The sequence below is a fragment of the Lactuca virosa genome, chromosome 8 (assembly GCF_052849685.1).
Source record: "Lactuca virosa cultivar CGN04683 chromosome 8, Lactuca_virosa_CGN04683_v6, whole genome shotgun sequence".
Taxonomy (NCBI): domain Eukaryota; kingdom Viridiplantae; phylum Streptophyta; class Magnoliopsida; order Asterales; family Asteraceae; genus Lactuca; species Lactuca virosa.
Window position 1 is genome coordinate 80,931,391 of NC_136433.1, and position 22,636 is coordinate 80,954,026.

Sequence of the window (22,636 nt, forward strand, 5' to 3'; positions counted from 1 at the left end):
GCTTATGAACAAGAAATAGAATGGTTAGGATTTTATTAGGGTCCATACATTTGATATGTAGTGTAAGAAATTTCTTTTCGTCATCGAGGTTAGTGTTCTGTTAAGTTTTATTATTAAACTAACATTTTCTTGGTTTAGAGTTGAAATATGAGTGTCAAAGTATAATAAAATGATTCTTAAACATGTACATGGGTATAAGAGTCATTTTGTGATACTTTGAGGGACAATTGTGAAAGATATGGGCGTTTAAGTGGGGCTAACCCTAAAATCCGAGTTTATAACCCTATTTAACTACCAATGGTCCCCCAAGAATTGGCAATTTTAATAAGTAGCATTTGTCATCGCTTATCTCAACTAGGGATTAATTTGCCAGAAATAACAAGGGATAATGACTTAAAAAGGTAATGTATTTTTTGATTTGTACACATTTAGTCACTGACTTTTATTTTCGTCCACATTACCCCTTCAACTTGTTAAACTGTACACATTTAGTCCTTATGACCGGCTACTCCAGGTAGCCGGTAAAAATGACTTAATAGGGTAATATATTTCTCACTTTGTACACATTTAGTCCTTAATATTTTTTTACACATTTAGTCCTTAATATTTTTTTGTTGCAAAATAAGTTATTTTTTTAGGTTTTTCTCACGACATCTTACGTGGGATAACCATATAGTGGTGGGATAGGTTGAGGTGGTCATGCTATATGTTGTAGGCCAAGATACCTGGTGCGGGCCGGCTGTAAGGTGTAGGCACGGAGACACGAGAAGAGCGGTTGGGTTAAGGCAACATGCCGACAAACCCTGGGTATTCCAGTCTGATGACTGATTGGACATGTTGCATGTTGGCATTCCAGTCTGATAACTGATTGGGCCAAGGTATCTCAGTCTGATGAGTGTGGGCTCGTTATGCATGATAATACTTTTGTTGTATCGAGTATTTTGGGGAAAATTCACTAAACTTTGTACTTACCCAGTTTTTTATGTTTTTAGGTTCTATCGTTGATCGTGGGAAGGCGAAGGCATGATTGTACACACTCATCAACAGTATTGAGGATTCCGCATTTCTTATATTACTCTGATTTTTGATAAATGTATTTTGGAATAAACGTTTTTTTCCATGGATTTATAATTAGGGACTTTTGCCTTATTTAAAAATGAAAATTTTTGGTTGTGAAAATGCGACGTTACATAAACATCAACAGCCCCACACGCTTCATCAATGATTGTCCGACGTAAGATGTCAAGAGAAAACCTAAAGAAATCATTCATAAGTACTGAATTAGTACAAAAACAAAAATGACTTATTTTGAAACAAAAAATATTAAGGACTAAATGTGTACAAAAATATTAATGACTAAATGTGTAAAAAATGATAAATATATTACCTTATTAAGTCATTTTTCCCGGCCAACCTGGAGTAACCGGTCATAAGGACTGAATGTGTACAGTTTAAAAAGTTGAAGGGGTAAATGTAGACAAAAAAAAACTCAATGACCAAATATGTAAAAATTAAAAAATATATTACCCTTTTAAGTTATTATCCGAAAATAACAATGTACATGTCTCAAATGTTCTCTTGAAAAGTCGTCTTCTCTCTCCAATATCTCTATTATTATACCTACATTCAAAAATTAAATTAAATACGAAGAATTGAATTTGGATGATGGCATTTACATCATGCTAGGATCAAAAACATCTCACCTCTATCCGTGCGTGTTTTAACTTTGGCAACATCTTATTAATAAACATCAACAATTTCATTTCAAATAAAAATGTAATTAAGCGAAAGATAAGGGGGTTTTATGTCATCATCCCAAAACTAAACTACAAAGTACCAAAACTCGTTGAACTTCACTGAAACGAGGAATACAGAGCTAAAGCAAGTCAGCAACAGCAAACAGTTAGCAGGAGAATGGAGACGAAGCAAACTGATATTAAATTGAAAACTCCAGTTCGTTGCATCGTCAAACTCGGTCAGGCATCGTTTATTTTACCCTAAATCTTCAAATTTCGTCAATTTCCACTTGATTTCCATTATTTCCTTGCCGAATCTGATGAACTTTCTTTGCAATTGATCTAATATGTAGTGGTACCACCTCTACTGATCCTACTGTTCAAACATTCTTTTGTGTTATTATCGTCATTATATTTTTTATTCTATGTTTATGAACTAGGGGAAATGGGATTCCTAAACTACTCTCTGTTCTTCTTTAAAATCATGATTAGTCTCAATTTGTCTACGTTCACTACTGATTTGGGTTTCTGCGTATTAGGAGGTGCGGCAATCACATGCAAGAATGACTTTGAAAAGATAAATGAAAGCAATCTTGTTGAGGTTTCTTCACAGTTGCGTGAGGCAATGATGTCTGGATCTTCATCTGGGCCAGTTCTTGAAATGGATTGGAGCAAACGCCCTGGAATTTCAGAAACTTCAGTTACAGTGGACGCTTTTAAAGAACAAGAAGCATTTGGCTACAACAGTTTCGTTGTTATTCATGGAGCTGGTGAGTAAAGAATCTTGCTTACTTATTCATTCTCTATGATAAAAAGTTTTCACTGCAATTAATTTCCAATGATTTGTTTCATTAACTATCAAGTTTCCTTTTTCTATCCATTTTATGTGCCACTTTGTTTTTCAGGTTCTTTTGGTCACTTTCAAGCTAGCAAATCCGGTGTTCATAAAGGGGGGTTGAATAAACCTCTTGTGAAAGCTGGCTTTGTTGCTACTAGGATTTCTGTAAGCTCTATTTCTTTACCACTAGCTTATTATTGTTGTTCATGGCTATACCCTCATTCTGTTTTTTTTTTCTCTCTAGTTGTATCTAAAGCTTTGTATTATCTACTTTTGTATAAACTTCACTTTTATAGTCTTTTTAGTATATCTTATGATATTCATTTACTACTAAATTTATGTCTAACTGTTCCTCATTTTACTAGGTGACATCCCTTAATCTTGAAATAGTTAGAGCACTTGCAAGAGGTAGAGTTTTCATTACCAAACTAAAGTTTCCACTCATTTTAATTTTGACTTCTGGATATCCAATTGCATGTTGACTTTTGTTTTTAACTCTTTTTTGCAGAGGGTATTCCATCAGTTGCGTTGTCTCCATTTTCGTGTGGATGGTCAACCCATGACAGAAATGTCAGGAAGCACTCAAAAACTGTCTTCCATCAACTCGTTAAAAATCTATACACCTTTTACACAACAACAATGAAAATCTTTTGTTTTTACAGATAGCATCTGCTGATGTGTCAACCGTGGTTAATGCCCTTGATTGCGGTTTTGTTCCAGTAAGTTTTCGTTTTCTCAACATTCTTGCATCCAATATAAAAAAATGTACCTTTTTCCATATGATTTCGTAGCGCTAGTCCTTTCTAACCAGACAAAAGGGTAAAATTGTCATTTACTGTCATTCAGATTATTCATTCACAAATCACAATACGACCTTGAAAAATATATGATATTGTTATGCATTTTTAACATTGATATTTCCATCTAGGTTTTGCATGGGGATGCAGTACTCGATGAGTCACTGGTATGTAACATCTAACAATAGAGGTGTGATTGTAAATTGTAATTGTGTTCCATTGATGATTAGCATCTAATATCAACATGTCATTTCTTATTGTTTCAGGGTTGCACTATATTAAGTGGAGATGTAATTATAAGTCATCTGGCATCACATTTAAAGCCTCAATTCGTTGTTTTCCTTGTATCCTTTTCCACCACATACTTACAGATAATTAAAAAAAAAAAAAACATTACAAAGATTCTACATTTATTTAGTGTTCCATGATGTATGCTTGTTTCTTTAGCATGATATTATATGCAAATGTTTCCTATACAATGAGCAATGAAGACCGATGTTTTTGGTGTATATGATCGCCCTCCTTCAGAACCTAATGCTGTACTTCTCAGGGAGATTGGTAAGCACCCTTTATATATATATATATATATATATATATATATATATATATATATATATATATATATATATATATATAGGCTTAGGTTATTCTATTCAAAGTAATTATTGTGTTATTGTATGCATAAATATGGGCCAATCATTTTACTTATTTTAAGAAAATGATTAATACATATTATTAAATTAAAGATAATTGAAAAATACCATTTAATTTCATTCTAAGGGTATTTTAGACAATTGAGATAAATTTAAAAAAGGAAAATTCCATATTTTTTGGTATAATTAACTCTCTTGATTTTAAAATTCTAATTTTTTTAATTACTTTAATTTTAATTATAACTTAATTTTTATAATTAAACCCGATTTTATTAATTTTAAAAATCCGATTTTACGAATTATAAGGTTTTTAATTCGGACATTCTGACAGAATATGTTTGAGTATGTTCAAAAATAAAAATTATTCTAGAACCATAAAATAATAATCTTGAACATATTTCTTGATCATGACTTTAAAAATTTTCTTGTAGAATAACAAATTCTCGAACCAGCAATTGAAGAATTAAAACAAAAATTACATTAATTCTTATAGAATACATGTAACAATTGCTAAGAATTACATTTATTGTTAAATAATAAAACTAAAAAACTTTCAAATCGGGAAAAAAAAACATCAAAATCTAACAAAGACACTAAAACATTCTAAAAAAATAATGTTGCTAAGAGGCGTCGTTCAAATTTTGTGGTTCGTTCTTCAAGCATCAGCTTCTGTGGAAACAAATCCAATGAATAAATTAGTGAGAAAATATCCATATTCCATTCCAACATAATTGGAATTCGTGATTCCATTCTGATAGAATTGGAATTCATTTACCAATAATTATATTAATTCGGGGCATTCTAACAGAATATGTTCATGATTATCATAAAAAACATTCTTTTATGATAGAATACTATAAACGAAGAAATACCATTAAGTTGAAGCATTTTAGCGAGCGCTTGGTGTGCATCAAAACAACTTTCAATTTCCTGTAAAAATTAGACAATCAAAACAAATTCTCAATTCACCAAAAATATTACACCTTGAAAGAATTAGACAATAAACCTAAACATATCAAATGTTAGTCCAAGATATAACAAGGTCTAAAAATCCAAATATTATTCTAAATTAAAATCTAATTTTGACGTTAAAGAGCAAATCCATGAGTACGTATACAATTGAATAATTTAAAAAGCATTCAAATTAAACCAGTACAATCACATCCCACTAGAAAGTGAATAAGGAAAAACCAATTAAATCTAAACAACGATGTTGACATATTAAATCACAATTCCCTTTACAAGAACCCTAGTTTAACAAGTATAATTGAAAAAATTGTCGACTAGAATGTAAGATGACATACCTGAAAATTTTCAACTGTGATAATGCTAAAACAGAACCGTGTTGAAGAAGATGAAGATATACAACATCATAGACGGCATTGGCAGCAAAGTCGTCGTCAACTTCTTATAAAGTAATGACGGAAGAATGAAAATACAGGTGGGGAGGTGGTTGCCGATTCAGGGATGGTGTCGATTTGAAAACAAACACCACCGGATTTGCGACTTGTTTGGGTTTCTAGTAGAAATCGTAAGCTTGGAATGAGATTTAGGGTTAATTTTATGAAACCGATTGTTATTTAAAGGGAAATTCATTGATTTAAATTTACCAAAATTAATTATTAGCTAAGATTACAAATTTACCCTTATTTAGATATTTGAAATGATTGGCCAATATTTATGGATACAATAACACAATACTTAATTTAAACAAATGAACCTAGCTCTCTCTCTCTCTCTCTCTATATATATATATATATATATATATATATATATATATATATATATATATATATATATATATATATATATATATATTTTAATGATGTTTATATGATTATTTGATTTGATGCAATGATGTCCATGATAATTGACAGCTGTACGTGAAGATGGAAGCTGGTTTGTTGTGAAACCAACATTTGAAGGCACAGATAAGCAAGGTTAGAAAAATATTAACAATTTGAATGTAACTTTTTATGTTACAAAAAAAATTCAAAATTTTGATAATACGATTTTAAATGAAACAGTTGAGATTAGTGTAGCATCCCATGATACAACAGGAGGGATGGTGACTAAAATATCAGAAGCTGCAATGATTGCGAAACTTGGTATTGATGTGTATATTGTGAAGGTAAATATAATTAATTATATAAATATATAATCAATAGTTTCCATTTATAATTCGTCTTTCTTTTTTTTCATCTGAATCACTTCAGTGCTGAATAGTGAATACTTTCTGGTTTACAGGCAGCAACAGAACACTCATTGATAGCCTTAAGTGGCAAATTGAGAGATGAGATCCCTGAGGATTGGCTTGGAACAGTTATCCGTTATGTTCCATAAAACAAGGGATGATTATTATTATGCATTTTGCAACTGTTTATTCATGGATTTTTGTTGTTGTTTTCATGCTATTTGACTTGTTCAGATGGAAGGTTGAGGGAATTTTTAGGTTATAATTGTTTTAATTACGATTTTACATGGTTATAATTTTGCTAAAAGTTCACATCATTGATAAAGGATTCGTTTGTTTTGAAGTAAAAAGACTTCTTGTACATGTTTCAGAATGTTTAAACATTAATTACAAGAATCTAATCTTAAATAGGTTGTATTAGATTACATATCTAATTAAACAATTAATGCCTCTTTTTGAAGTAAAGAATGTTCAAAACCATTCTTTCTTTTCATTTTATTACAAAAAGAATGGCTTCAAAGCACAATATATACATGTACTCTAAAAACAAAAAATCAAATAATGAAGACAAGAGAAAAAACAGCACTAGAAATGAAACAAAGAGAAACAGAATAACCACTCCATAAGTTCACACAAGTCGCATCCCAAACATATCGAGATACAAAGTGTACGTACATATTGCCCATCCTCTCCCCAAGCCCAAATTTCAAGACTTTTTTAGCACATCAACAATAACCAAAAACAAAACAAAAATTTGTAAAATAGAAAAAAGAAACCTAATAAAGTTTTTTTTCCTTAAATAACCACCACCACAAATCTAGCAAACGCAGTTCTTCATATAAAATCTCTCTCAATCCACACAAGGTAAAATTACTTGGGACCAATATCCTTAAGAGCACAGATCTGCTCCTCTCCCATGGCAGACATCACTGTCACCACAAGATCCTTTCCTTCAGCAAATCCATCCTTAATCTGCACAATTTTTAAACAAAAATTATTAAATATATAGATTATACTTAACAATTTCAAGTGAACTTTTCATGTTTAATTACTAATTACCAACCTGTGTAAGCAGACTATCATCGGTTGGAAGCTTGAGATCATCCTTAGTGCCACCATTTTCAGTCAACAGACTCACCTATAATAAATCCATTTTATAAATTTCATCACATTATAGACTGAATATAAACCAAAGAAAGTAAAGGAGAAATGATTAAGATAAGAGACACATACAAATCCATCTTCAGAAATGTCAATGAGCTGGTAGTCAGTACGGTTGACATGTGGAACCTGAAACCCAAGAAAATATTATAATCTGTATAAATATAAAGTTACAAACAAAGAAAATATGTAAAATATGTTGTAAAATGCATAAAACATACATCACAATTGTGGGAAGAGGGAACGATATCTTCAAGCTTCTTTCCATTGAAGATATCAATGGCAACGAAATGACACTTGGCGTGTCCGTGCTTGCCAGTCTTTGAGGTTGAAACTTCAACAACCTGCAAAAAGAAAGTAATGATATAAATTGTTTCATCTTCTAAAAGATGGTTTCTTTTGGAGGGGTGAATTTCAAACAGAGTGTAGATCTAAAAGATGGGAAGTTCACACTGATATAAGCTAGTAATGACATTAATTTGTCAATGTAACGATCATAAAAATCTTCTCCGAGAGTAAAAAATAACAGAGTATATGACAATTAATACAGGGACTCATTGATATATGTGTATTCGATCATGCGATTAGTTACCAGATGAACAAATTTGCAAAAAGTAGACTTATCAGAAACATAATCCAATATAAGAAAACTTAAAACATGACCTAAAACGTAAAATCTGTAAGAAAATAGTAATTTTAAGCAATCGAATCCAGCAAATTAACATATAAATCGATGGATCAATAACAAGTCTAGTATCGATACCATGCTATAAGAACAGATTGACCACATCGACGGTGTAAATTAACAACAACGATCTATAATACCAACTCCGAAGAGTACAGGAGTAAATCGGATCTATAATTCAAAGAACAAACACATGAATAACAAATCGATCGATACCTTGCAAGCACGATTCTTGATAACGATGTAACCGTTCTTCCTGATAGTACCGGCTTGCTGAGGGAAAGTTTTGGATGCTCCTGCATCAGCTTTAGACTCGAATTGATGCTCTTCGTCAGACATACTTTCAAAAATGAGACAAAAGATCTACAAAGAAAGTGACGAAGAGTAGTAGTATATGTGAAGGATTGAAGAAATTTGGGGAGAAAGGTATATTAGGGTTTTAAGCAACAGCCGTACAAAGAGATATTATATAGTATTATTCAGATTGAATGGTAGTCGTCGGATTAGATTACACACTTTTTGTCATTCGTAGTAACCCTGTAGTTCCTTGTAGATTGCCGAAAGGCCCTTCAGTTTTACTCTATGCTATATTACGCCCTCCCTCTTTTTAATCTTCTTTCTTAATTTCTATAGTACATTCCTTCTCAATATGTTGTAAATGGAGTTAAATTACATTAAAATGAAATCTTCTAACGGATGGATTTTAATATTTCACCTTAAAACCTTGGAAATACAATTTTGAATATTTCATAATTGCTAACAATACTTTTATAAAAAGTCTAGAATTTTACAATTAATCCATGTTTCATCTCTTTTTTTCGATCTCACTTCACAAATTGGTATTTCAAAAGTATAATTTTTTGCTTTAAAAATCCATTCTTTTATTTTTTTTTTTCATTTTCCATGTTAATAAAATTACAAGAAAAAGGCTAACTTTTAAAAAGTACTACAAAGATTACAAACAACATAAATACTTGTTAGTTATTTTAGTTTACAATGATTGGTTAAAACAATGTGTGGGGACAATCACCACATCACCACAATAGGAAAAATGGCCTATTTTGAACTTCCGGTTGAAAAGGAAGCAATGTATTTGTCATCCATTTCATGTATGTATATCCTTGGAGGCATTTCCCTGTATAAAAAAAAATCCAAAATCAGATAAAAGTAAGAAAAGTATATTCACAAATTACTTATTTGACAAAGAGGGAAAACAATAAAGATTTAAACCAAGTCAAGTCTAGTACACAAACAATAAAAATAGAGGTCAAGTTTGAAATAAAATGTAAGTCATACAGTTGGCCATTTGGACCCATTTACCAAAAATGGGTAGAGTTGGGTCAAATTACTATCTCTAACGAGTCAAACGGGTAAGTTTTCTAAAGTTTAGCTATAAAGAAAGAGGGAAAATGGGTCAAAGGGTTTAAAGTGTATTTAGTTGCTTAAAACCTCCAAAATTGCTTTATTCTAATAAAAGGAAGTATTATTTTCAATAGTGATAAGGTAGTGTTTGGTATGATGGAATTGGGGAAGGAATGGAATGGTTAGTTCCATTGGAATGAAAAGAAACTTGTTTGCTTTGCACAATAGAATGGAATGGACCATGCCATCGAGGAATGTGATTCCTTCCATTTTCTTAATTCTAATTCTTTATTCAAGGGTTGTTTTGATTTTTCAATATAAGTTATTGTTATTCATGTAAGCTTTAATAACACAAATCTTTTTGGAAAACATACATTAATTTAAATTATTTGTTAAAAAAGAACTAAAATATTATTATATTACAGCATATTTGGGTTTTATTACCTTTGAATTTCTAAATCTTGTAAAAACCACAACTTTAGTAAATCATATCTAATATATATATATATGAATCATATAAAAAAAACTGCTTATATTTATTTAGAATTTAAGTGGGGGCACAAGAAGATATACTAACAATTCATTTTCTTCTCTGTAAGTGTAACTTGAAGCAACAGCCAGAAATTGTCCTCCATGGCTATATGATAAAGAGGCGATACTATTTTCAAATTTTGGCATCTGAAATTACAACAAGAAAAGTTTAACATCTTTAGATCTACCACAATTTTTATATAAAATTTCATTAGAAGATATTAATAACCTTTATTAATAACCATTGGATTATGTAATATTACCTCATAAACTCTCTTTTTACTTTGAGCATTCCATATTGTGACATAACCTTTATTATCACCCGTGACAAAATCGCCATAAGTCCTAATCACAAAAGATTATCACTTTAAACTTCTACGAGTTTTTTTTCATTAATTATTTATTTTTATTTTTTTTAAAAGACATACGATGGGCTAAATGCAATATCATTCACAGCTGCAAAATTATGCCTTGCTCTCTTTGCCTTTGGATGACATCGAAAAGCATATCTGTAATAAGAACACAGGAATGATATAAATAACATATAGTTAAATATTCAAAATCTTTAATAATAAGAGTACTAGAAATGAATAAGTGGGTGTTATTTTAAAAAGATTAAACTACATATCTGATCCTTTTTTCAATCACAAAATAGTCATTTTACATGGAACATGGACGAAAAAATGTTGCAAAAATTGCAAGAGCGAACATTTTGGGAACAAAAGTGAAAAAACTAGTTGTACTAGGGACTAAAGTTGTAACTTTATCTTTTAAATAATATGGCAGTTGAAAGATGCATAAACTTGCCCATCGTTGTTTTGATCAGATGGATTAAAATACTTCAATGCAACACGTCCATCAGTTGATCCAGCTGCAAATCCTGCATTATTTAAGATATATAATTAAATCAACTCACCTAAAACTTTCAAAAAAGTCATACAATAGATTTATTGCTAAATAGTAAATAGTGATTTTATAGCTAAATACCTTGGTCTAGATAAGGGCGAACACACTCGATTTGAATTTCTACACATTTGCTATTAAATGATTTGTTGAATTTGCGTAAGTCATATATATTTACTGAATCCCCAACAGCAACCATTGAAGCAAATCCACATAGGGATATAGATTTGACCCCTGTATTAACAGTATTTACAGCAGTAAGAGTCTTTGTTGACCTTGAATCCCAACATTTTATCTTTTTGTCCCACCCTGCAGTCACAACTTGACCTGTAGAACCAAAAAAAATGATAAATTTTTGGAACATGAAATATAAAAATGTAACAAAAGTTAAAAGCACAATTTTCTATAGAAAAAGCCACTAAAAGAGGAAGATGATCTTTTATTTGTAGAGGAAAAGTATTCAAGCGAATATGGTTGACAAAAATGTCATTGATTGTGAAGATTATGGAAACTGATGACTTATTAATGAAAGTGTTCATGCTTTTTAAAACAAAGTTGTAACTAGCATTATTAAAAATCTTAAAACATTCTAAGTTTGCTATGGAACTTTGTGTTGTTTATTGTAAGTTTTTATAATATTTTAGAACTTTGGAAGTAAAAAATTGTTTATGGTTTACCTGTTTCATTAGAATATTCAACACAAGTTGCTAAATCATCATGATTTCCAAAGTTTTCTCTCATTCCTGAATGCAAATCGTACCTGCAATGATTTTTCTTACAAAGGTCATGCTTAAAACCAAGAAATTAAGAAGAAAATGTCTGAATTATGTAATATTGTAATGTACTAGTGTTATAGCTTTAAACCATCTATTGGAGTTCAAATTTATCTTAAATTTGTATGGGATTCAGCACAGACTTTCATCTGTTTTATCTTAAATTTGTATTGGGACTGTTCTTTTATATGTTCTATTGTTCTTACTCAAAAACTTTGAGGAGAATACAAAGATATACAAATAAATGATGTACAGTATTCACTCCTTTCCATACAAGACTTGAACTTTGACCTTGAAGGTCAGACAAATGGATGATTCGTAACTGAAAATCAATTCAATTGCATTAAGTTGCGTTGAGCGTTTTCCCTTAAACCAGAACCCTAGAACACATTAAGTTCGGGATTTCGAATACACATATCGAGAGTTGTCTTTTCCACTTCACTATAATTAATCATAAATCTGAGAACAGACCTAGTTATGGAACAATCAGAAGCAGCACTGAAAGCAGCTGACTCCCCTTGGAAACAACAGTCTAGCAGCGCAGCTTCCCCGGAAGCATCAAAAATTAACCTAGATCGATCCACATCGTACAATCTAAGATTCTGCACATATAATACCCCATAATTGATGGTTCTTGAGTGTATAGTATAAAAAGCTGCACGCAAACATACAAACAAACTCTCGATAAAGACGAAATCTTACAGTATCCCAGGAAGAGATAAGGAGATTGTTGGATGCTGGGGCGAAGCGAATTCTGGAAATAGCATCTTGAATTGGGTTTTCTTCGAACTGTAAACAACTTCCGTCCATCTTCTTAAACTGAAAACAGTTGGAGCTACTGAGCCCTAATAAGGTACACAATGGTTACAAATACAGAAGCACGGAAATATGCAAATTGAAGTTTCTCTATATTAGAAGTTTCCCGCCCGGTCGCTGTTCGAAGGGGTGTTTGGGTCTTTTTTTGAACTCTAAAAAGTAGAGATTATGCCCATAATATATTTTGGGTATGGTTTTTAAAGAGATAAAAAAGTAGACATGGATTCTGCGGAACTGAACTCCAAAGCTCCAAGGATACCCTCTGCGGAATGGCAATATGATAAATTAAGGAGGGGTATATATGTAAAATTGACGGATCTACAAAGGTTATAGTGAGGTCCACAGAGGCACCTCTGTGGAACCTTCGTAATTCCAGTAACGTATTCTTTAGTGTATTGAAAAAAAACTCAAAAATCCAAAAATCCCTTCTTTAGGGAAGAACAAATTCGTAGAGCTAAATGAACAATCTATAGAGGGGGCTCCGAGGAACTGTTATTCAGCAGAGGGTGCCTTGAGGAACTTTTTTTTAGCTTTTATTTTTGCCACATCGATTTCTTGGAACATAAGTTTATTCCGCGGAGCTCTCGGATGTAGCTCTACGGAGTCCATGTCTATTTGTGGAAACATGTTTTTTTATGTCTATATTTTGGAAACCATACCCAAAATATGGCTATTACGAGCATAATCCCTAAAAAGTAAGTGTTTTCTAGTGCTTAATGAGTTATATCAATAGTAGTGATAAAATTAGTTTCTAAAAAATGTTTGGATCGACTAAAAAATTCAACAAGTTAAAAAAATATTTGGCTTAAAATGTTCTTTTTGAAATTATTTTGGTTAAAAAACCAAAAAACAATTTCAAAATGTCAAATTTTACATGCTTTTTTAAAATCTGTTTTTTAAATCTAATGAAAAATCTATTCTGAAAAATGTTTTTGAGTTTGCCATTTTTTTTTTGATTTATTGACTTTTGAAAAAGTCAATAAATCAATAAGTTGTTTTGAAAAGCTATCCAAAAACAGGCAAACACCCCTTAAGGCCGAAGGAGTGGTATTTTGACAACCAAGTCATCTCATTTTTTTTTGTCATCCACCTTACCAACATTACATGCATGCAATGTTTTGAAAGTCAGTTTTTTTGTTGAACTAATATGATAATTGGTTTTTGGTTCGACCGTCAAACAACGTGATTTCCAGAATTTTTATGTTTTTATTATTTTACTGCATACATATATACATTAACCCAAATATATCAAAAAAGAAACATAAAATATAGCACCAAAAACAAAATGTAGTTTCAAATGAATACAAATACATCAAAAATCTTCATAACATTTTTTTTTGGAACAGCAGGTTAGTATATGCTTGAGATAGAACACATGAACTCTTTGTAATTACTCTTTGTTAGACACATTGTTAGTCAAATGGGCTAGCAACTTGTAACAAGATCACACGCTATAGAGAAAAACTTATCAAATATCCAATACATAAGAATTATGCTTCATTATAAAGGGTCTATAAAATGGGCTAATATGAGCATTAGAAATCATGTCAAAAGTTATATGATTATCTCATATTCACTTTTCGAAATTGCAAAGAATGAATCTGCAATCGATTGTCAAACAAATGATGTACATAGTGATAAGAGAAGTCTAAATAGATGTGAAATGAGCCACCAAAGTTTATTATGCAAAATGTCTTATTTTCATGTGTTTTTATTCGGTTTAACCGGTTCAGTCGGGTTTTAACAATTCAATTTTACTGGTTTAACTGGGTTTTTGTAAAAACTGATCGGTTTGTTACGGTCCAGAAATAGGCTTAAAACCAATGCTAGTTGAGTTATTCCCTTCTCTGATTCCCAATCCAATCGGTTCGTCTGGTCGGTTCGAATCAATTTTTAAAACATTGCATTCATGACTTAAAAGACTTAAAACATAACTCCTACAAATCTTCCCAATTATATTTTTTCGTAAATTTCATCTTCACCTTCATCACAAATCAACATTCATTCTCGGCCATTTTAGAAACGTCTTATAATCGCATTTTTTTTCTTTTTCTTGATCAATTTGCAACATTTTTTTTTGTATATTGTCATTTAACCTATGGAGCCCCACTCTCATATCCTCACCATGTCTTGAACAACACCCTTTTGCATTCTCTTGGCTTGATATCTACCCATGGGATTGCTTGGTCTTGGAATTTCATAATGTCATCTTCGTTGATTCCTAACTCAATATGTACAACGAAAGATTGGATATGGGAGTTTTCAGATATTTTGGTTCTTTTTTGAACCACCTTTCGATGTTTGAATTTGAAGATATATTTCTTTATCCTTCACAACTAACCAAATCTCAATATAATTATTTTAATTCCTTCTTCTTTGCTTTGCGGTAATATTTTTGAGCTTTTGCTAGGATTCGTACATCGTTAGCACCGCTTGGCCAAGAGTGTGTCACGTTGACAAACACGTCATTGAACTCCATTGCAAGTTTGTTTGTATTCCTCCATTTCATATATATTTGATCTTTCGTGTGGTATTTGCCTCTCTTCATTCGGCCAAGAAATTTGTTTCACACTTTTACATAAAGTATTTCCATCTTCGTCGTCTCCAACGATCGGATCCTCAAAAATGTCAAGTCATGCTTCTACTAACGCCTTCTCTTCATTCGGGGTCCAAGGTTGGTTGTCGACCTTCCTTTTTTCTTCGGGTCGGCTTGAGGCTCAGGTTCATCTTCGGACCAGGTTGAGGAACTGGAATCGAAACGGGGTTGAGATTGGAATAAATTTTCTTGCAATGTTTCAAATGCATAAAATCAAGTTGGGTATGGGTTAGGATTAGAGTTGGGTTTGGGGTTAGGTTTGGCATTGATTTGCTCTATGTAATATAGAGCATTTCTGGACAGTGATACATCCCTGGTGACTAGATGGGTGCATCAAATTGAGGTCAAATGCTTGAGAAAGCAAATTGATATTGTGCAGGTTATGGTATGGTAAGAATCGAAGGTTAATATGCATGTTATAGTGGTTGAATTTTAAGTGCCACCTACAAATGCTTGTTTAAGCCAATAGGCTAATTTCCTAAGTTTTCAACCGAAGTGTTTTTAACCCTCAAAATTATAAAATCTTACGATTATGCCATTTTACACATTTTTATACAAATTTTCATTAAGGAAAGTGGGATTCACGTACCACCCACAATATGGTGCTAAAAGTTTTAACCTTTTAAGTGTAGATTTCATAAAATAAATTAATTTTCGATTTAATTTCAGTAATATAATTAATTAAAAAAAAACGTTTAATTGAAAAGTTATAATTAAAATAGTTTGAAGCTAGGAGTCGACTTCTCAAGAATTAGAAATTTAGAATTGAGGTTCTAACTTGGATTTAACCTCCTTAGCCAGTGTTGGGCCTTGATTGTACAAATATTTAAAGTTTGGGGTTAAACTAGAAACTAAATGACTTGGTTTGTTAGTAAAAATTCTAGCTACGGTTTATGTTGCAAATATGAGGGAATTATGGGATTATTCGTAAATGAGGAATGTTTATATGTCTTAAGTCGTATACCTCCCTTCTCTTATTTATTTGGACTATTCCCAACTTACAAGGAAATGATAGCTCAATGTTTGAAGAACGATTCAAAATTATGAAGCATCAAATTCAAGTGTCAAATCCTTTAAGGTAGTCTCTTTATTTGAATGCTTTGTTGTTAAGTTTGAGCTTCCATCAATGGTGAATCACTCCCTAAATTCACTAATCTCGAATTAATGATGAAATACAGATTTTTATGTTCTATGGCTAATATGTTGAAGTTTATACATCTACATGGTAAAAAATGTGATTATGAAAGCTTAGATGGTGTTTTGAGCCCTAACTTTGGTTTATTACACAAACATTCTTACGAAACAACTCCTAATCATGAGATGATAACATGACCAAAGTTATACAAACAAAAAATTATAAAAAGCTCTAGCAAAGTAGAAGACTGAAATAATTAAAGCATATGAATATTTACAAGATCTGCTATAAATTATAACAAATTTCAGCCATCAAACAAGGGAATCAATCAATAATCTTTCCCACATGATTTTCAATTTCAATTTTCCCAATCACCCAAATCAAACTCACAAACATCTTTCACTCAGGAACATAAAAATCAAACTTCACATCCATAGAACCAGAATCCACTCCATTATCCTTATACTCCACATTCATAATCGTCCCCTCACCATCTTCTTCTTGATACTCTGCTTTCACACGCCTCACAGGCACAGTCACCGAGTAAATTGTCCCCATAGCGGGGTCCGTTGCCACGCTGAGCTGGACTTTATCTTGAGACTCAATCACCACAAAATCCGAAAGGGTTTTCACTATATTACTAACAATCTTCTGTTTAGCTTCTTCACTTACAGCACATCTGTCTGAAAAGAGAATCATTTTCAGCCTTTGTTTAGCGACACTTGCATTTGAGTTCTTGATCATTGATGGAGATGGAAAGACAATTTTCCATGCTAGACTTAATCGTTCAAAGAAACCCATGTTTATGGCGTTTAAAAGGAAGCTTTCTGCATCTTGATTGAAGGAGCTTGTGGACATTTCATAGTCGTTCATGAAGGTGAGAGGTCGTTTGGAGTTGCAGCGTGTGTTGTGGGTGTGGGTTATTGAGGTTGACCATTTAGGCATTGTAGTTTCGGAAAGAGTGGGTCCCACGTTTAGGAAGTTAACATGATCTATCTGTATTCAAGATGGAATTATCTAGAATAATCTTTGATAATCAATAGATATAGAAGAGTTATAATGACCAAATTGAATGGTATTAATGTTTTTACTCTCAATTTCTTTCATATTGAAACAATTGACTTTGAAGAATCTAATCAATTATATAGCGAAAATTGCTTTGTGTTTGGATGACATTGCTATAATTGGGTAAATTTTTCACATTACAACATTGTAAAAGGAATAAGAGAAATTGGGATGCTGTATAAGTACATGTAAACAAATTAATATAAGTAGGTTGTTGTTTCTTCTATTTAAACCCTAATCAAGACATGAAAGTATACTCGAGTTGAACTAAATTGACTTTCAGTCTGTTAGAACAAAGAGATTCAGTCCAGGTGGATCCTCTAGCAAGACTACCATCAAGGGATACTCATTGTGTTCTACAGGAAAGTGCAAAAATCACTCCAGAAAAGGTCAAGTGCTCAAGGGAAGAAAAACTCATTGTGGTTTCATAGAAAATAGTAAAAATCACTACATATAAAACCTAACGTTTAACAAAATCTTAAGTATATACAAGAGTGAATGTCAGAGGTACCAGATAGACCAAATGCTCACAAATCCGCAAAAAAAAAAAAAAAAAAAAAAAAAACCCTATTTCGAACCGATACGCAGATACACCGAACCATATTTATGATTCGATTTCATTAAATATTTCCCAAATTCATGCAATAATGTACCAAAATCAACAATAAATAGCAATGGATCTGAACTATCAGCCCTAACAGATGTCTCTTTAAATTCACATACACAAAATCGAAATACAGCCAAGAGAGTGGTTTTAGAGTTTAGACCTTAGGTGGTAAACTGATACGGAGGGGATTCGTAGGAGAAGGGCCTAATGCAGCAGAGACCCTAAAATCACCAGAAATCGCCATTCAGAATCTCTTATCTCCCCGATTGGGGATTCGTGTATTTGGTTTTGGTTTTTTTAGGGTTTTTTTTTGTGGTGAATGCGATGATAATTTCTGGTTCTCGACAACAGTACTAGCCAGGAGTTTTACTTCGCTTACTCTTACAGCTACTTGCACAATTGCTTGTTACGACGTCGTAACTCTAGGGCGTTAAGCCGTTAAACATCGGTAGATTTTTACCCAAAAAAAAATGAAAAAAGAAAAAGAAAAAAATGAAAAACATCTTTAAATCTTTAAATCTTTAAGAGCATTGGGTGTGGACATCAAAATGCAACACCAAGTTGTATCACATGCCACATAAACAAGTGATGTTATAACACCAAGTGGGGAAATGGGCAACAAGATGCAACACAACTTTTTGAAAGTAAATATGTTTTTTTTTTTCTGAAATTGGGTTTTTTTTTTTTTACTTTTTTGTTTTTTTTTCTTTTTCGTTTTTTTCTTTTTTGTATTTTTTTAATCACTAACATGAATATATTTTTTATAAAAAAAAATTAAAAAAAAAAAAGACATAATATTTAAAATCTAAAATTAAGATTACAATTAAAAAAACATAATTTTAAACCTAATATTATAATTAAAATATCATTCAGATTACTACTAAAACCACATAACAATCATAATTAACCCAAATATTTCTTCCTAATTTGTTCCTTCATCGCTTGTAGCACCGCTAGATCAGCAGGCGCCAAACCATCCTCGCTCGTCCGAAGAATTGACAACTGATGTGTCATTAGTTCCCTCTCTTTTTGCTCCTGCTTCTCCCGTGCCTGCCTTTCCAGGAACTCCAAATGACGACGTTTCAACTCATTTTTTTCTTTTATTAATAAATTGTGCTCGTCGAATTTCGCTCTCATTTCCGCCGCATCTTTTGCTCTCGTCTCCACCTCCTCCGCATGTCTTGCAGCGCGCCTCGCTTTGTCGCGTCTGGGCGGTCGTCGTGGTGTGGATATCTCTTGGATATCATCCGGGATCTCATCGTCGTCGGCGTTTAGGTCGATGTTAGTCCGTGCGTCCGACACGTCGACCGAGCTAGAAATGCGAGACATTTTGGATTGAACCTCCGACGATGTAGGCGTTTTATTCCACTTTGGATCCGCTCGCAACAATTCCCATGATTTTTCAAAGTCGAAAACATGACCCATTTCAACCCGATATTGTTCCTTAGCAGATTTGAACAAATCGAAGTCGTTGGTTCCACTTTGTTGTTGCGCCTCAAGTCGGTTGTAAATACCGTTGAATTTGCTGCACCGCTTAGTTATCATACCCCATTTGCTGTTCAACATGTCATTGTTGTGATACGGATTTTTCTTTAAAATAGCGTGAAACTTGTCGAGCACCGCCCCCCAATAAGCTCCTTTTTTCATTCCATTTCCGCGAAGTTCGTTTTTTGAAGTAGCACACCAAGTCGCCGTCAAAGCGTATTCCTCCTCCGGTGTCCACCATTGTGGAACGTCTGTATTTTCTGTTTCTACTGCTATTGATTTCCCTTTCGATTTTCCTTTCCCTTTCCCTTTCTTACTACATCCCGCTTCCACTTGAACCGATGGTTGTGTTGTAGGCGATGGTTGGTTGGTTGTTTGTTGCATCGAACCAAAAGTAGAGAAAAGATTTTGTTGTAAATTTGGGTTTTGACCAAATTGATTTTGTTGAAGGTAAGGTGAGTTGGGAAATTGCAGTGGCGGTGAAGCGGGATTGAAGGCGGCGCCTTGGTATGAGATTTGTGGTGAACCTTGAGACGATAAAAGGTTGAAATAATTTTCATACTCCGCAAATCCGAGAGGCGAGGTTGTGTTTGGGTTTGATGATGGAGGGGGGGTGTTTGGGTTTTGCTCCATTTTTTGAAATTTTAAGAAAATATGTGTATAAGATATAGAGAGAATGAGAGAAAGGTTTAAAAAAAATTATTTAAAAGTAATATTTATAGGTAAAATGGTAAAAAAAATTGTTTAAAAATTGACCGTTGCAAACGGTCACAAGCAACGGTTCTTTTTTTCCCGTTTCAATTCGTTTCCATGGCCACGAGATTCAACCGACGAGATGCAACGAGCTAGGAGGCGGTGTTCCCCTCGTTAAGACGGCGTTGAGCCGTGCCACCTCACCCTCGTTTCTTCTCGTTGAGGCCCATACCGGGTGCTCTAAACTTTTTAATATTGAAGAGGAAAAGCTTCAATGATTGAAAGTGGTCGTTTTCCTTAGAGTAAATTACATTTTTTTATATAGATTGAGTAAAAGTTTTCAAAAATTAATGTGGCTCATTTTTGCGGTTTAAGTTGCATGTGTAGTATCTGAAACTAAAAACATTTTTAATGGGAGCTTAGAACATCTCCGATCATAAATCTATATGATAGGTTAACGAAAAAATAAAATTGTCACCTCACTATTTAGTTATATTGACCTCTAAAACTGGTGGGTGTAGTGTCACACTTGTTAGGGTCCACATCAACACCACATTATATTTGTCACAGTTTGCCACATTTGTCATTTAGAAGGCGTGGGTTGTCACACTTATCATTTTTTTTGTAAATTAAGTATATTAAAAATAATTAATTTAAACAAGTTATTTTAAAACTAAAGAGTATTATAATAATTAACTTATACTTTTGGGATATAATAATAATTAACTTAAATAGAATGGATTTAATTAAAATAATAAAGAGTATTAAACATTAAATGAAAGAGAATAAATCTGAATGTCAATTTTTATAAAGTTAAAGAGTAAATATAGTATTTTTCATTTTAAGTGTGGGGTAAAAGGTGTAGTAAAAAATAATTTTCAGAGACCAATATTGAAACTTTCAATTCAAAAGTGTTTCTCTGTCATCCATAGATATATGTTGAGTTATAAGTTATAGTGACGAATTGTGTTTGCCACGGTCACGGCGCGGTGCTCGCCGAAGCCACATCAATTTTGCCGAGTTTTCTACCGAACCACACCCACCAGCCTAATTAAATTGTTTCTCCAATGGTTAAATCTTTTTATAACTTTTTTCATTAATTTAATTAGTTTACCCTTATCTATCTAAAATGTTATATAAACCCTTACATTTAACTAATTGTGTTTTAAACACATTGTATTTTAATATAAATATTCACTCATATACAAACGATTCATTACTATAGTATATATTTATATATTATAAATTTTTTTATCTATAAACTTTACAAAAATAATAAAGGGATAATGACTTAAAAGGATAATATATTTTTCGATTTGTACACATTTGGTCACTGAGTTTTTTTTATCCACATTTACCCCTTCAACTTCTTAAATTGTACACATTCAATCCTTATTAACGGCTACTTCAGATTAGCCGGTAAATATGACTTAATAGGATAATATATTTCTTACTTTGTACATGATGACATACATTTTATATGACTAAGTCCAGTCCAATGTCATTGGCCGCGTACCAATAACATCGGACTTGGGGGACTTGATGATATATGGTCCATTAGCATGGCCTAGACAGCACTAGCGCGCCAGCCTTGTTTAGCGCTCCCTTGCCAGCCTTGTTGGGGACTCCTTTGCCAGCCTTGCCGAGGACTCCCTTGTCAGCCTTGTCTGGCGCTCCCTTGCCATCCTCTCCTGGTGCGCGTCCGGTGCCTCCGGGCAGCCTTGTCCAGCTCCTTGCTAGCTAGGCCTGAATTGGGCTGGCCCAAGGCCTGACCTAACTGTCCACTATAAATAAAATAGTGTCTCCTCTATGGAAAGGGGGCTTCTCCCTTGGTTTAACCGCCACTCTAGACTCCGGCCGGGTGCCTTAGCCGCCATCCTCCGCCTTCAGCCGCCATACACTACCCCCAACACCAAGATGGTTCTCTCCAGCTATGGAGAACAATCTCATCCATCAAATCCGATCTAACTTGATCGTCAAAGCCTGCTCCCGGGGCACAGTCCCTGGGGCGGTTCTAACGACCTTGCTCTGTGATGTCCAGATCTCCGTCGCAGCGGAAGACAAGAAGAATCGTCAGAGGTCCATGTCGCATCAGCACACATTTAGTCCTTAATATTTTTGTACACATTTAGTCCTTAATATTTTTTTTGTTGCAAAATAAGTGATTTTTGTTTTTGTACTCATTCAGTACTTGTGAATGATTTCTTTAGGTTTTTCTCACGGCATTTTACGTGGGACAATCATTAATGAGGTGTTTGAGGCTTTTGATGCTTATGTTCATCGCAATCTTGACTACTTGGTTGCTTAGGTCATGTGTTTTGGACATGATAACTTCTTCATACGATCTCGGATTTTAACGATTTTTATATTAATGTGTTCGTAGTTTAGTCTACTACAACTTTTGTTTAGATTACTCCCGTTAAAAGTAATATATTTTTACTTACGATCTTTATATCCGTACGTTTTTTATGAATGCATGGAAGGTTGTAAAAATAGCTCGGCGGTAGCTCGGCGGTCGACTGGGGTCAAGCGATTAATCGGTTTGGCGGGGATTAATCGGAGGATTAATCGGGGACCATAAATTACTAATAAAACTATTTTAAAAC

At 33.0% G+C, this 22,636-nt stretch overlaps 4 protein-coding genes across 4 annotated transcripts; 1 reads left to right on the forward strand and 3 right to left on the reverse strand.

Annotated features, from left to right (window-relative positions):
* The first annotated feature begins 1,816 nt into the window (after positions 1–1,816).
* LOC145128953 (Amino acid kinase family protein) lies at positions 1,817–6,535 on the forward strand. The gene is made up of 12 exons (XM_079063717.1): positions 1,817–1,975; positions 2,276–2,506; positions 2,642–2,739; positions 2,940–2,982; positions 3,083–3,144; positions 3,237–3,293; positions 3,503–3,538; positions 3,638–3,715; positions 3,863–3,929; positions 5,902–5,964; positions 6,052–6,155; positions 6,272–6,535. Exons 1-12 carry the CDS (start codon positions 1,915–1,917, stop codon positions 6,365–6,367), a joined length of 996 nt encoding a protein of 331 aa, XP_078919843.1. The 5' UTR covers positions 1,817–1,914; the 3' UTR covers positions 6,368–6,535.
* Positions 6,536–6,810: 275 nt separating this feature from the next.
* Positions 6,811–8,512, reverse strand: LOC145128954 (eukaryotic translation initiation factor 5A-like). Its single transcript, XM_079063718.1, has 5 exons — positions 8,281–8,512; positions 7,601–7,723; positions 7,452–7,508; positions 7,282–7,356; positions 6,811–7,190 (listed from the first exon to the last, which is right to left on the reverse strand). The coding sequence occupies exons 1-5, from the start codon at positions 8,401–8,403 to the stop codon at positions 7,089–7,091; spliced, it is 480 nt and encodes a 159-aa protein (XP_078919844.1). The 5' UTR covers positions 8,404–8,512; the 3' UTR covers positions 6,811–7,088.
* A 486-nt stretch (positions 8,513–8,998) lies between these two features.
* LOC145133613 (Transducin/WD40 repeat-like superfamily protein) lies at positions 8,999–12,603 on the reverse strand. Its single transcript, XM_079068544.1, has 9 exons — positions 12,336–12,603; positions 12,105–12,235; positions 11,538–11,620; positions 10,945–11,187; positions 10,765–10,837; positions 10,386–10,466; positions 10,221–10,302; positions 10,004–10,104; positions 8,999–9,199 (listed from the first exon to the last, which is right to left on the reverse strand). Exons 1-9 carry the CDS (start codon positions 12,441–12,443, stop codon positions 9,121–9,123), a joined length of 981 nt encoding a protein of 326 aa, XP_078924670.1. The 5' UTR covers positions 12,444–12,603; the 3' UTR covers positions 8,999–9,120.
* A 3,796-nt stretch (positions 12,604–16,399) lies between these two features.
* Positions 16,400–18,220, reverse strand: MINE1 (homolog of bacterial MinE 1). The gene is made up of 2 exons (XM_079068522.1): positions 18,013–18,220; positions 16,400–17,176 (listed from the first exon to the last, which is right to left on the reverse strand). The coding sequence occupies exons 1-2, from the start codon at positions 18,094–18,096 to the stop codon at positions 16,580–16,582; spliced, it is 681 nt and encodes a 226-aa protein (XP_078924648.1). The 5' UTR covers positions 18,097–18,220; the 3' UTR covers positions 16,400–16,579.
* Between the last annotated feature and the right edge of the window lie 4,416 nt (positions 18,221–22,636).